This window comes from Melozone crissalis, unplaced genomic scaffold, assembly GCF_028551555.1.
Source record: "Melozone crissalis strain CALT ecotype California unplaced genomic scaffold, PUWL_Pcris_2 ptg000018l_1, whole genome shotgun sequence".
Taxonomy (NCBI): Eukaryota; Metazoa; Chordata; class Aves; order Passeriformes; family Passerellidae; genus Melozone; species Melozone crissalis.
In genome coordinates, this window is record NW_026535796.1 from 41617740 (window position 1) to 41632529 (window position 14790).

The window sequence follows — 14790 nt, forward strand, 5'->3', positions numbered from 1 at the left end:
GGTTCTTCAGTCTCTATGATGATTATTGCCTTTTCTGTGGAAGTTTCTCCATCTACCCAACCTGCGGAACAGCAGGCCCTGAAAAGCTTCTTGTGCCCAGGTTGCTCATCAAGTGCAGTGTGCACTTGGCACTTCTCATTTGCTGGCACTCACCTCCTATGGACTGTTCTAGGGGTTCCCACAGGGACCCTCAGTAACAGCTGCAGCCCTTGTCACCTTCACATATTCCTTTGAAGCATAAAGTCAGTTTTAGAGAAGGACACTTCCAAAATTGGGATGGAGGGATGACACTGAACATGGTACAAGCTGGTTCTACTTCCTTGTGCAACAGCTGCCTACTGCAAAGGTGGCTGAATTCCCCAAACCATGAACAGTGCTAAAGTTACCAATCAAGACAACAGGGAGTGTAGAGAAGATTTAGAAATCTGTAGTTTTGTCTAAGCCTTCTGCATGTATAGTTCAGCCCAGCTAGGGTGGATACTGAGTCTTTATCTTAGCATCCCTCCCGTAGGACACTTGGGACTGCAGGAGCTCCCTCATAGCTTTTGTACGGCAAACCACCAAGAAAATTTGAAGATCTGGTCCGAGAAGAGGGTTGTTGTTCATCAGCTATTTCTGCCATTATAGGTACGGAAGGAATGTTTTTTGGTTTGACAATAATGACCAGTTATTTCTAACTGTTTCTCAACAAAGAGAAACTAAAATAGTAGCTAGTATTAGCTTTTATTGTCTCTATCAATCCTATGTATGAAATACCTCAAACAAGTGTGGGTCCAAGGTCAATCTGTGCTGCACAATGTCTGAGCTGGGACTGCTATGCCACAGAAATGCAGCTTGTTACAGCCTCAGTGGCTCTTTAATGGAAGGAGAAGAAAGAGATCAAAGACACCCTTTTGCTCAGACACCTCCTGGCTCACCCTTTAGAGGGGATGGTCCAAGTGCTTTAAGCAAAGCTCATCCTCTCTGAACTCCCCCTGTGCTGAGCCAGTTCCTGCACACATCTGTGGGTGATGCTCACACACCAGCCAAACCAAGGCTCTTGCCTGCTCCACACTCCAAGGGCTGATTCACCAGCGCTAGGGGCAGACACCGTGTCTGGAAATACAGCAAGGGAGGCAGCCAGAAGGAATTGTTAGGGGCAGAACCACACATTATGCCTTGCTAGATAGATTACTGCCTGCCTGAAGCCTCATGGTCACCCTGGCATGGGGGCCAGCCCAGGGCAGCACTGCCTGGGGCTGCCTGCACCTCGTCCAAGTGCAAGTGCAGCCCCAGCTGGGCTGTGGTACAGAGCCATGCCCTGTGGTAAGAGAATGCAGGTGCAGGAGTGTCAGGAGTGTTGGGCTGGGGAGCTGGGAGCCCAGCACGGATTTCAGTGCAGAAACACCCATGGGGAGAAGCCTTGCCAAAGAGAGGGGAGCAGGGAGCAGGGCTGTGAGCCTGGCCAAAATGTGGGCAGGAGGAACACACTACCCTTCTGGTCTGGCATGGCTCTTCTGTACCATGCACTCTCCTTCCCTGTCCAAAGCCCATTGTGTGTTTCTTATTCTGCAGCTTTTAACAGAACGTTGCCACCCTTTCATATGTTTATATTAATGTCTGTATTTTCTGAATTCTTTTTGCATGTCTGTTTCTCTTCAACAGACACACCCTGTCTGGTGTCATGGAGTTCATCCTGCTCTTGAAATACTTATTTACTCCAGAATTATGTAAAGAAACCTATATTTGGCCCTGTTGCTTTTTTTCAGTGCATACCTGCCATGTGGGGAGACAGAATTTAAACCTTCAGAAGGACCAAGCCAAGGCCATGCTTTTTTAAAAAGCATTATCTTATTTACCAGAAAGCGAGACAGCGAAAGGCAGGATGGGCTTTGATCACACCCAATTATGGAGCATAATACTGGATACATGGTTACAATATTGTCATGGGTGCTTCTTTTTCTGCCCAGAAAAACAAAATTCTCCTTAAAGAAACAGCTGTGTCCTGCCTGCAGCCTGCAGAAGAATGGCATTAGTCACGTGCAGTCCAACACGTAGCACAATTGTAAAGTTCTCTCTGTGAGACTGACAGGAGCTATTCACATCAGCCCCCTCCACCATCTGCCTGAATGGCAGGCTCTGGGGCACAGCAGCCCCCCCGTGCTGTCTGCACGGCCTCAACACTTACTGCCTGCTCAAAGTCTGTCCCCAAGTGCAGAAAATCAGGGACTGAAAGCAAAGAGAGGATGTCACTCAGGTCAAAGCAGACTGTCAAGAGGGGGAAAAAAAAGGAGGGTGGGGAAAGAGTCAAAGCTTCATCCGCTGGAGTGCCTGGCTGCTGTTCTCTCGGGAGCAGAGGTGTTAGTTTCAACAAGAAGGTGTGGAGGATGAGGAAAGGGAACAAGTGGATAGCACAAGAATGGCAAGAAATCCCATATTCTTTTTCCCTGAGCTTAGAGGACTCAGCTCTGGGGCAGCACCAGGCTGTGTGAGTGTCAGTGCCAGGGAGGGATGTCCCTGCTGCTGTCTGCAGGCCTGCATGCTGGGTGCAGGAAGGAATGCTAAGGCCTTTGGCTGCACCCCTCTGCAGTCACACACTGTCAGACATCACTTTCAAATGAGCCTGCAGGTCCTGGAATGGACAAGCTTCCATCCCAGGCTGGGGCCAGGCTCTTAGCCAGTTTGAGATCCTGAGTGCCATCAGCACCACACCACCTTCCTCCCTCATCCCTCTCCCCTCCACACACTTTGAAGGTCAGACTAGATGAAGGAAAATTCATTTTTATCCTATGACCTGATTTCCCTTCTCATTGACAGACAATAACATTTTTCCTCATGACAGAAATTCCTGCTATCAGTTCCTGAGCTCTGTGGCTCAGAGTTACTGCAATCCTTTCCTCTCCCATTGCATTCACCTTTAAGGTCACCCAATTATTGCAGTGTGATGTTAAATAGCATCTTCCATTTTTATGCCATCAGTGCATCATTAATGTCTTTCCACTTCAGTCACTGTCAACATGCAATCTAAAATCAGGATTCCAAAGGAAGAGGTTTAGTGGTCTTCCTCCATACCAATATTACTCCTCTCCAGGCCAGTACTTCTGGTTTCACCATGAATCATCACCACCTCCCCTCAGGTTCTTGGCTCTCCTTTTCAAGTGTGAAGACAAAACAGAGACTTAGGCAAGTTAAAACAGATCATGCAACTAAATTATCTTTGCTTTTAACTGCCCATAGTTGACTGGACAAAGAAAAGGAACAATTCACATGTGGCACATCTGTGATGTTCCAGCTAACTTTCTAACATTTCAAAACAGTTGGAGCCCCATTTTTTCTTTGCTTCAAAGTCCACATCCATTAGGCTCAACAAGGAGTTACAGTACTGTCACCCAATTGGGGAAAAATAGTTTAAAAAATTTATAAAACAGTGGGAATTTATTTTTCTCCTCTCTTCCTCTGTATCCCCTCTGTACTGCTCAGTCGTTCACTGAGCTGCCTTTTGCTTTCCCAGCACAATTTAGGCGTTCCTGCTATTTGAAATGCTTGTGGCACTGATGGGGAGGGATCTCTGCCCCAGGTAATGGCGTGCATTTTCATTAGTGGGTGTGCTCACATGGCTCAGGATAAACTAATGCTGGAATACCTTTGCTAAATGGGCCCCTCAGCCTGGAAAAAAACTTTGTGAGATTTTGGTGTAGAAGCGACTAAAAGTTGACAATGCTTACAAGTAGTGACCCAATTAAAAAAAAAGTTTGCAGATATATTTGTGCAAGAAAATCTTCTTTCCTCTTTTCTTCATTTAGTCTCAAAGGAAATGCTTCATTTTAGAAAAGGCCTGGCTGCAATTTTCAAGTGAATGAATTTATTCTTGTGCTTTACTTAAAAAAAGGAGTTAGAAAACTTTACATACCAAAAATTCCCAAGAAGACAGCTGTCAGGAGGTGACATGTCGGATATGAAGTAGCTCTCCAGCTGGTCCCTGTCTGCATGCTGGGAAGGCATGTGGAGACATTTTTTCAATTGCTGTACTAGTTTGACATGTTCACAGTGGAAAATGATGTATCATTCTTGAGCCTTTGCTTGGTGGACACTTCAAAGTGCATTGGATCCTCATAGAGGAGTGCCCTATTGTTAATTGTTCCTTTCACATGTACATTGGGATGAACATGGCGAGAGCAGCGAGGAACAAAAGGGCTCCGGTGGCCTCTTAGAGAAAACCCTGTGCAGCTCAACCTGAGTCTGACCTTGAAAGGGTGGGTTGCTCTGGTTTTCAAATCCTGCTTGCTGGTTCATTCCCCTCTGGCACCCCACTGTTACCAGCTGCAGGGGAATGGGATGGCAAAGCAGACAGCATAGCAAGGCGTGGGGAGCTCCTCCACCCCTGCCATGTGCTGCCCAAGGAGCCACATCCTGCACGAGCATCCTCCTGGGAGAAGATGGGCATGGCTGTAGCACAGGAGCTCAGAAAGGGCTCCTGCAGTGAGTGTGCTGGAGGTGTGCAGGTCTGTTATCCCCCAGTAAGCAGGCAAGTCACATCCACCCTCCTCAATCCAGCCAACCCACTAGCCCTCAGGCCCACAGCACAGCCTGGGTTCTGGAGCCCCCATGATTGGATGTAGGTCTCATAATACATGGCACGAGTTTCCCAGGCCTCTAAGGACATAGTTCATTAATATCCTGACATAATCTTTGTCTCCCAGGCACCTGTCACTTATCTATCTCTCTCCCTTTTTCCCTTGGGAAACCAAGTATCTCTAGTGGGAGACTGCACCATGAAATGTGGTGTCCCAGGCTGAGTTTGAAACCTCAAGCACAGGAGCCGGTTTATTCCTGCAAAGAGAGACATGACCCCTTGGTATGCATCTCTTTGAATGAGCTGAACAAAACCTCTCCCTGCAGCCTCAACTGCACAGAAGTGTCTGTGCAGGCCACACAGACACTAGGAGGAGAGAGGCACACCTGCAAGTAGCAAATCAGCCACTGTGCTACAGCCATGCTGCCAACAGCTCTGCAGCACATTCTGTTGCTGACCCAGGGTGTCCCTAGACCAGAAACACCTCAGCCTGGGCATCACCACATATGGCTCAGGCCAGACTGAGAGAAAAGGTGTGAGTGGGATAAGTGAACCAACACAGGGATCATGAAGTCATCCCTGAGGCCTCTGCCCAGACTTTCATATAATGGCATAGTCTGGATCTTGCCTTCCTGTGATGAAAACTGGATAAATAGAAATAAAATAAAATAACAGTCAGTAAAATACATGTAAAATGCGGTTGTTTTCATCCCTCAATGCTCAGGCCTTTGATGCTTCATAATGGTAAAACAGATTTTACTTGCAAAATGTCTTGGACTTCAGTCCCTGCTTTCCTCAGCACACATCAGTGTTTGGTTCAGAGCTGGCAGTATGTCCCTGATGATGGGTACATAGGTGCTGTGCCCCTATCCAGTCCTCCCATCTCTGGGGTACTGGGAACTGGAGAGCAGGAGCAAAGCTTCTTCAGCTGTGGGAGGCAGCGGGTGCTGGCTGGCATACAGGCTCCTGCCAGCTCTGTGTCATCAGTGCACACCAAGGGCAGCTCTTCAGCTCTCCTTTTCCTCCAGCTCCAGGTTTTACTGTGCTTTTAAGTAATTGTCACCCCTTAGGGACAAGCCTTGGAGAAGGCAGAGGGCTTGCATAACTCTGGATCAGTAAAGGAAGCAGTTCAATTAGCATTTCACACGCCTTTTCTTCCCTCTCTTCTTACCTTCCCTGCAGCGGGCATGCTTTCCCCTTAAAGGATTGTCCTGTTTCTGCTCCTTGCCAGCGTTGGCAGGGTGACAGTAGTCGAGTGTGCAAACTTGTGCTATTGTCCCCAGGCCAGGGGGAGTCATGGAGACCCACTAATATGACACAGGAAAATGTTTGCTGATGGCAATTCTATGGGCTTTGTCTAACTCTTTCTCCATCATGACGACTCGATTTAAGTCTCTAACTGTTTGACTACAGATGCAAGAGTACTATCCAACTCCATCCTTTTGTTCGGGTAGTTTGAATGGGTAATTCAGCTTTTGTGTAACTCAATTGAGGGGGCAAACATAAAGACAAGATTCTTGAGCGCTCAAGCTCCCTTTCCATGGATATCTGCACATCTCTTTAGAGATTTGTTCCTTTCCTACCTTTTTGTGACATCATCCTCCCCTTAAAAAAAAATGCTCCGATGGGGAACAGTTAAAAGTAGGCTAGTCCAGTCCCCCGTATTATATTGTCCCGTGCCAATGAAGCATGTTTAGTATCAGCCCACAGACAGCTTTCGAGAATGCAGAGAAAAGGGTGTCTAAACTTTCTTAACTGATCTTCAGCATTTTTGCTTTGGATTGTGTAATTTTAAAATGAAAGGTTTTCATCGGGGTGAAGGGGATAGGGAGAATGGTAGAAATCATGGGGAAATGATTGTATTTATTAGCTGTCTTTCTGCGGCTGTCCCCATGGAGACAATTTGTGATGGCAAAGAATGCAAGGAGGGGAGGCTGATGCCTGATTGGGATGCTTTGTATTTGGCAAAGTGGCTTCTGATTGGCCTGGGAGAGCCCCGAACTCGCTGGAGTCGATATTCATTCAGCTTGCTCAAGTGCTTGCTAAACTACATCCAAACACTGGCGGGCCCCGGCTGCCTCCGCCGAGGTTGGCGGTGTGTAACCTGCCTAACGAGATTAGCAGGGAAGGGGCTCTCTCTCTCTCTCCCTCTCTCTCCTCTGCAGCGACGCTGCCGCAAGCACCGGTGAGAAAAGCATCTGCCGCTCGCCGGGTGAGTGTCCGTGCTCGCTAACAGGGCGGCCACCGCGGCTCTGTCCAGCTCAGCGCTCCCTAACGAGATTAGGCGCTGAGCCGCTGTCCCTGTGAGCCGCTCCCCGTGCGGGGTGTGCTGTCCGTGTGAGCCGCTCCCGGTGCGGGGTGTGCAGGGCAGCCGTGCTGTCCCTATGGGCCGCTCCCCGTGCGGGGTGTGCAGGGCAGCCGTGCTGTCCCTATGGGCCGCTCCCCGTGCGGGGTGTGCAGGGCAGCCGTGCTGTCCCTGTGAGCCGCTCCCCGTGCGGGGTGTGCAGGGCAGCCGTGCTGTCCCTATGGGCCGCTCCCCGTGCGGGGTGTGCAGGGCAGCCGTGCTGTCCCTATGGGCCGCTCCCCGTGCGGGGTGTGCAGGGCAGCCGTGCTGTCCCTGTGAGCCGCTCCCCGTGCGGTGTGTGCCGGGGCAGCCGTGCTGTCCCTATGGGCCGCTCCCCGTGCGGGGTGTGCAGGGCAGCCGTGCTGTCCCTGTGAGCCGCTCCCCGTGCGGTGTGTGCCGGGGCAGCCGTGCTGTCCCTATGGGCCGCTCCCCGTGCGGTGTGTGCCGGGGCAGCCGTGCTGTCCCTATGGGCCGCTCCCCGTGCGGGGTGTGCAGGGCAGCCGTGCGGGGCCATGGGCTGCGGGCACGCGTCCGCTCCCACGGCAGCTCCCCTGCATGGCAGCGCGCCGACCGACAACTTGTTTGTGAGGCTGAGAAGTTTGACATGTCCTCCGTCCGTTTGCTCAGTGCTGTTTGAACCAAAGCTTGTTGCTCAAAAGTCTGCCTCTCATGCTTCGCAGGTTTGCCGTGGTTTGTCTGAAGAAGGATTATAAACTTTTCATGGGAAATTCTGCGCGGTGCATTCAGTGAGATGGCATCGGACAGCGAGGTAAAAACTCTACTGAACTTCGTTAACCTGGCTTCGAGCGACATCAAAGCGGCTCTGGATAAATCGGCTCCTTGTCGCCGATCAGTTGATCACAGAAAATATTTGCAGAAGCAGCTCAAGAGGTTTTCTCAGAAGTACTCACGGATCCCACGGTGTCACCCCAGCAAAGCCCCTGAGTGCGGCTGGCGCAGGGGGGCAGAGGACCGGGCCCGCGGCCCCCTGCCCGAGGCACCTGAGCCCAGCCCATACGGCGGGGCTGCCGCCGACAAGGTGATGCAGACAGCTGAGGCAGAGGAGAGAATCACCGGGGAACGGGTTTTGCAGGAACAAAAACCCGAGGTTGCCCGACCCGACCAGGTGCCCATGAGGAAGCGACAGCTCCCCGCCTCCTTCTGGGAAGAGCCACGGCCGGCCCAGAGCCTGACGGCCAGAGCCTTTGCTGCCAGTCCTGAGGGGCTGCAAGCCCCCAGAGACCCTCCTCCCTATGAGGGGAAGAAAAGCAAACGGAGCCCAGACGCTGCTGGCCCGGAGAGCCCCCCTGACACTGCGCCACATGCCGGGGACAAGGACCCCGCCGGGGCCCTCTCGGGCCGAGTGGGTGCTTGGACCTGCTGCCCCTTCCCCTGCCCCGGGCCAGGCGTGTACCAGCCCCCGGGCGCGCTGCCCCCGTCGCCCTTCCCGGGGCTGGGGCTGTGGAGGAAGAGCGCGGCCACGCTGCCGGCGGAGGTGCCGCCCTTCTGCAAGGAGGCCGATGGGCCGGGGCAGAAACTCTACAGGCCCATGGTTCTGAAACCCATCCCCACCAAGCCCGCCATCCCCCCTCCCATCTTCAATGTTTTTGGCTACCTTTAGCGGGGCGGGAGTCGGAGTCATGCCGAACACGACAGCTCCCGAGGGGGGTTCGGAACGCCCGGCCTGCCTCCGGGCATGAGCTGAGGGCAGCGCCGAGCCGCAGGGGAAGGAGGCCGGCCATCGCACCCTGTGCCTCGTGGGCGGGCCGCAGGGAATTAGGAACTGCCGGGAAGGTGCTTGAGCTGCACTCTCCTCTCCGTACACGGGGGTGAATCGGGAATAAACCTTGCCAAGCCGGTGGCACGGAGCATGACCAGGTCTCTTTCATGGATGGGCATTGTCTGAGCCGCGGCGAGCGGGGCTGCGGGCCACTCCTAGCCGTGCTTGTAACACCTAGGAGACCTCCTCCACGTGGGAACATCTTTCTGGGGCTGCCCTGCGGCAGCAGCAGTGAAATGGAATGAATTAAATGAATTCAAAGAGTTTTTGTCTTTTCAAGTAATTCCAGAGAAGTCAAGATATTCAGGTCATTTCGTTTTGCATGCAAGAGACTGGAAGGGTGGTATTTGATATAAAAACCACTTGTGATTGATTCAAGCTCTTGTTGTATGTAAATACTGACAGAATTAAAAGATAAAAATAAGGGAAGAAAGAAAGTAATTTTAGTTTGGTTATTCTGCAAATGCAGTCTTGCTTTGACTTGCAACTGGTGGGGAGATATGAGGGCTGAAATCTCTGCCTGTTCAGATTTATACAAATCAGAAGTAATTTCCCCATAAGCAAATCTTAGCTAACTACTAAGTAATTAGCTAGTGCTAAGATGGTGAAATGAAAGTGGGATGAATTTCCACATCAGGAATTGCTCTGCATCAACAGAATAAATGAGGAATATTATTAGTTTAACACAAAACCATTAGGTGTGATGGAACAAAAAAGTAAAGAATAGACTGCCTTAATTTCTGGCTGAGAGATATCTTTTTTTTCCCCCTGATTTTAAGATGTTTTCACAAGACCTGGCTGTAAATGTTTTGCCTAGCATTTTCCTAAATTTTTTAAACAAATTTGCATTGGAGAATTTATTAGGAAGTGTTTTTAAGTTAGATTTCTCTTAAACCCATGGAGAAAGTGGTACTAAGACACAGAAATGAGATATAAGAGGTTTAACACTGCAAGTGTATGTGTCTATTTGGTTATACTGGAGTAAATCACTGAACTCAAGTTTATTTTGGGACAAAAAAAGACCAAAGAATGGACACCCATGATCTCCCAGGGCCCGAATATGCTGTTGCTGAAGCTAATGGGAACTTCTCCCAGGACTCAATAAAAAGTGGCCTTGTTTGGTTTGGTCTGTGATTAGCATAGCTCTCCATGACTCCTGACATCTCTACAAGGGGAAAACCAGAAAATGCTTCATTTCACTGCATTGCAGTAATAAAAAAAATTATAATTGAAGCAATTGTAGAGTATCATTTTGTATCTTCTAATGGCCTTGGTATTATATAACCAGGTTGCAACTTTTATTAGGATATGAACTACCACTGGGATTAGCTCAGTTGGTTAGAGCCTGGTACTAATAATGCCAAGGTTGTGGATTTGATCCCTCGATGAGCCATTCACTTAAGAGTTGCACTTGATGATCCTTGTGGGTCCCTTCCAACTTAAAATATTCTATGATTCTACTCCCAGGCTAAAAGTGGTTTACTATTTCCTTAAACCTCACCTATCTCACCAATGTTCACTTCTATTGAAACAATGTCTGTAATGTGTTTGTGGTGCCGGAAAACAGTAGAAATAGTGATGGCTTTCAATGCTTTCTCCCCACTATGGCACTTCATTTATGTATCAAGCCAGTATGGACTGCAGGAGAGAGAGCAGGAAATGTCTTTGGTAGCAGATACCTGCAACTAAATGCAAGGTGTGAGGAGCTAAAGAGCCAGTCTATGGGTCAAAGACTTCAGGTTAGCTCTTGATCCAGAAGTAAAGATTGGAACATACTTAGATGCCTTTCCCTTTTTGGGAAAAAATCCATGAGGAAACTTTGTCCCTCTCCAAAAGGAGTGTAACAGAAGCCAGAGCCATTGAAGTTAAAGGAAGGAGAACAACAGCTTTTCATTTACAGTCCTGTAGGTAAGGGATTTTGTTACATGGAAATGGGGGGCTTTTCTCACATCAGTAGCTCTATGTTGCTGCCATAATCCAGATGCAGCCAGATGCTGAACTCTGTTTCAGTACTATCAATGCAGAGCAGCCTCCTTGGCATTGGTCTGGATTTCCATCTGGGTGGCCAGACCAGCTCATGGAATGAACTACTGGTATTGCAGTAGTTGCTGTGCTTAAGTGTTGTTCCTCCTTGAGAAATTAGGGAAATTTCTAAGTGCTGTGGATCACACCAGAATAAGGACTTTAGTAAAAATTAAAATACTTGGCAAAGTGAATAGCCTCTGTATAAATTTTATTTCTGAAGAAATCCAGAGGAAGAAGAGAGTTAAAACCAAGTTTCTATATTTTGAATATTAAATTCCTAGCTTTCTTTTTTTTTTTTAATTTTTTAAAACTCCTTTTTATTTGAATGTATATTGCTCCACGTTCTCCATGTAGTAGAAAAGTGTGTTTTAAAGTTATGATGAAGGATTGAAACAGACCATTCTAAATTACCTCTGACTCAAATATTTATGCTCCTACACTCAGATTTGAACTAATGTTACTTTTTCAAAATCCTTTGTGATATGGAACCTTCCCCCCCAGCCCAAAGCAGGCAGTGGCCCTTGCTGGGGCTTTGAACCGGAGCAGCAGTGAAGTAAAACACAAATGAACAGAAGACAATTGTTAAGTATATTCAAAATCCCTGAATGGGGATGTGTGAGACTTTCCAAAAGGTTTGCAAATAATAGCAACTCTGTCTCCTCTCTAGCAATACTTACTGTTCTCTCATTAACAATGAGAGATTAACAATGGAATTATTAATTATTCAAGCTTGGATTGATTCAGAATTTTTCTGGGTATTTTTGTGTTTGGCTGGTCGATGGTTGATGTTGCTATTCAGGACAGCTGATAGTCCTTAAGAATCTACTTGTTTATTCATACATTGTTTGAAAGATGGAAACATAACATTTGAGAGCTGCTATTTACTAGAACAGTACAGATTTAAACTTTTAAAAACACAACACCTTTTATAAATAATGGGAAGGGGGAAGTAAATGAAAAAACTTTCATACAAAATAAAACTAAAAAATCAAAAAAGTGCACAAGAACATCAAGTGAATTGCACATGTTGCAGTAAAAAAAAAAAAAAAGCACAGTAACCTGGTCATGAAATATTCCTAGAACATTTCACATAAAGTCATCATCTCTGAAGGAGTCTAACTATCACACTCAGTGAAACAAGCCACTTTACCTTGCACTAGAATTACTGATCTGCTTACAAAGCCTGGCTTGCCTGGGTTTTGGAGTATTTTTCTTTTCACAGTAAATGTAAATAGATGCATTAAAGGCACATTGAATTTGTGCAGATTCAGTATTGTGCACAAAATAATATGTCAGTGACTGGAGTGGAGAGGTAGCGGGCTCCATTTCAGTGCAAATAAATGTAAACTGAGTGTGTGAAGGTTTGCTTTAAAGATCAAGCAGAAAGGACTTAATAACATTGTAATTACCAGACTCCCCCTCTAACAGATAGACTCTTCTCACCTCAGTTTCTGTGCACAGCATGCACTTATCCTTCCCACAGTTGTGTTATGTTCCCATCAGACCAGTGCTCTCTGGCTCAGTGACTCCTGCTCAGGACAGATCTTTGACAGCAATCAGGACATGGGTCTCCCAATAGAAACTAAGGTCTCTTGGTTGAAAGAAGAAATGGGCTTTCCATATTTATCCCGTTCAAACCCAGTTTCAGTTTCTCCAAGGACATAAAAAGAAATTGCTACTTGCCAGACTTTTGTGGATACAAAAATGTTGGTTATGGGGAAAATTCCCAGTTTGGGATGCTTATGAAATCCCACTTCTGGAGTTATACAAGTACTTGGTGATTGTGAACCCTTCTACCTGCCAGGGTCTTCAGGGCTGTCACTGCTCACCAAACTCTGAAGTGGTTTCCACCAAGCTCTGTCTGTAGCCATCACCCTCTACAACTCTGCTTTTTTATACTTACTCTATTTCAAGGACTTCTGATTTATATCGATGTAAGACCCAGACCTTTGTTGCACAGCCCCAGAAAGTGAGAGATGCATGAACTCCACAGTGATTTCCTATTTCTCCAGGTACTGCTTACCAATACAGGGCCTTCACTGGCAGAACTGATACAGCAATTTCTCGTTCCTTTTCTCTCCACCCAATGTTTTTCTAATCTAAACCAATTCCCTGTTCACCCTGCAGGAGACAAGGGAGTAGATCTTAAACTGGCAGTAAAGGAGATTACTGGATGAAATTTCACCAGTGAAGGAATCTCACCTGACTTTCCAAAGCTTTACAAGAGCAGTGTTCAGTGTGAATTGAAACTCTGTTGGTTTTTCAATTTTTGCATTTTTAGAGGGGACAGCAATGGACAGAGTAAGCAATCATGTAACCAATGCTTTTTCTCCTCTCATCCTGTCCCACAAGTGATGACATGTCATGCAAAGTCATCGCAGTCTGTGTGCCCGGACAGATTGTATTACTTGTATTTGTGCAACACACTTTAGTCCTGTGTTAAGGTATGAAACTCCAAACAAATAAAACTCAGTGCAATGTATTTTCCCCACTTAGAGTTCTGTCATTTCCCATGCAGACCCACAAACAAAACCAGATCTGTAAGGTCTCTGGTGGGGACTCCAAGCAGGCCATGGTGAACAGCTCCTCTGTCACCTAGGGTAAGGAGTGTGCTTCTAGCATAAGATCTGCAAAGATGTGGTTCCAAATTTAGTTTCTTCCATTCTTTCTTAGGTGCCTAGTGAAGAATAAAGCACTCATCAAAGCAGTTCACCAAGTCACACCTGTCAAGGGATCTGTAGTCTCTGCCAGTAACTGTTCATGGGCTCCTTGGCCTCCCCAGCTGTGAGGGAATGTGACTTGTTAAAAACTTCAATAAAAGAATTTCACGGACAATTATAGTGGTTCAGCAGATAGATGGTGACTTGTTAAGCTGCCATAAATCAGCTATGGATCTCAGCTGTAAATAGGTGACCTAATTTTAAAAGAAGCTGAGATAATAACTTTCGTCAGTGTCAAAGGAAGCTAAAAGATCCTTCAAACTCCCAAAGTCAGAAAATTCAGGGCTAAATTCTGAGATTTTTTATTCTGCCTCAGTAATATCTGATATGTATATGATTACCCTGGTTTAAGTGGACAACACCTGGTGCAAGCAACTTGCCATTGTTTAGGCATCTGAATAAGGATTTGGAAACTTAATTCTGAGTATTCATTTCCATAAATTTTGCAGTTTGAATTCCATAATTTTGAAATAAATTCTCTTACTTTCAATCATGTATTGTTACAGCCATAGAGGTCCAAGGAGGTTGGAGACCTGGGTTTTACAGAGATAAGATCTGGGGGAGGAAGAGAATAAGTTGGTTCAGCAGTGTTGCCTCTCTCCTTCACATCACTCTCTGTTCCTGTTCCTTTAGGGCTTTGTTCTGTTTTGACACTGGCTTCATGAAAGCATAAACCTACTGTTTACAGTGCAGCTACTTCTAATTTGCACCAAAAAAACCTGAAAGAGCTAAGGGTTGCTTTCAAATCCCTAGTCTAGGAAATTCTCTCAAGCAAAATTTCACTTACTTCCTATTGCAAATATAACACAGAGTGAACTGTGTTCACTATGTGCAAATATAATTCTTCCATCCTCCTTAAATAAACCTTTCCTTGACTTTTAAAGGATTCAGCATTTCTGGATTTTAGTCTGTTAAAGAGTTCTGAGATCTGAAGGTTCATAAATCAAGTACTTAATAAGAAAGGTACAAAAAAAAGAAAAAAAGGTGTTAGCAAGGTGGTGTCAAAATATCAGAGAATTAGCTACCAACACACTTAGCAAAAATCCAAACAATAGAATAGAAACTACAATAAAAATCTCAGTCAGTGAAGGCAATGTGATTGCTTTCCCAAACACGTTGATTCTTGACAAGTTCTTAATTGTGACCATGGCAAGGATGCTAAACTCCACCACAGCTTCAGGACACTTTTGAGTTCCTCACTGATACTTGCTTCAGCACTACTCATTTGTCAGTATTGGCTTTCATTCCTTCTTCTTTGCAGACTAAGGTCTGAGGTGAATTGTATGTGTTTTCTCTTGAAAAACCTAACAGCAGTCTCCTATGTTAGCTGTCTCCTCGTTTTCTTCTCACTCCTGCTTCAAAAGCGCAT

General features: G+C 46.7%; 1 protein-coding gene across 1 annotated transcript; it reads left to right on the forward strand.

Moving 5' to 3' along the window:
• Nucleotides 1-7647: 7647 nt before the first annotated feature.
• On the forward strand, nucleotides 7648-8517 carry FAM181A (family with sequence similarity 181 member A). Its single transcript, XM_054276280.1, has one exon. It carries the CDS (start codon nucleotides 7648-7650, stop codon nucleotides 8515-8517), a length of 870 nt encoding a protein of 289 aa, XP_054132255.1.
• Nucleotides 8518-14790: the final 6273 nt, after the last annotated feature.

What these genes read in the sequence shown, in the direction of transcription:
- FAM181A (XM_054276280.1), top strand. Translation starts at nt 7,648, where the DNA reads ATGGCATCGGACAGCGAGGTAAAAACTCTACTGAACTTCGTTAACCTG.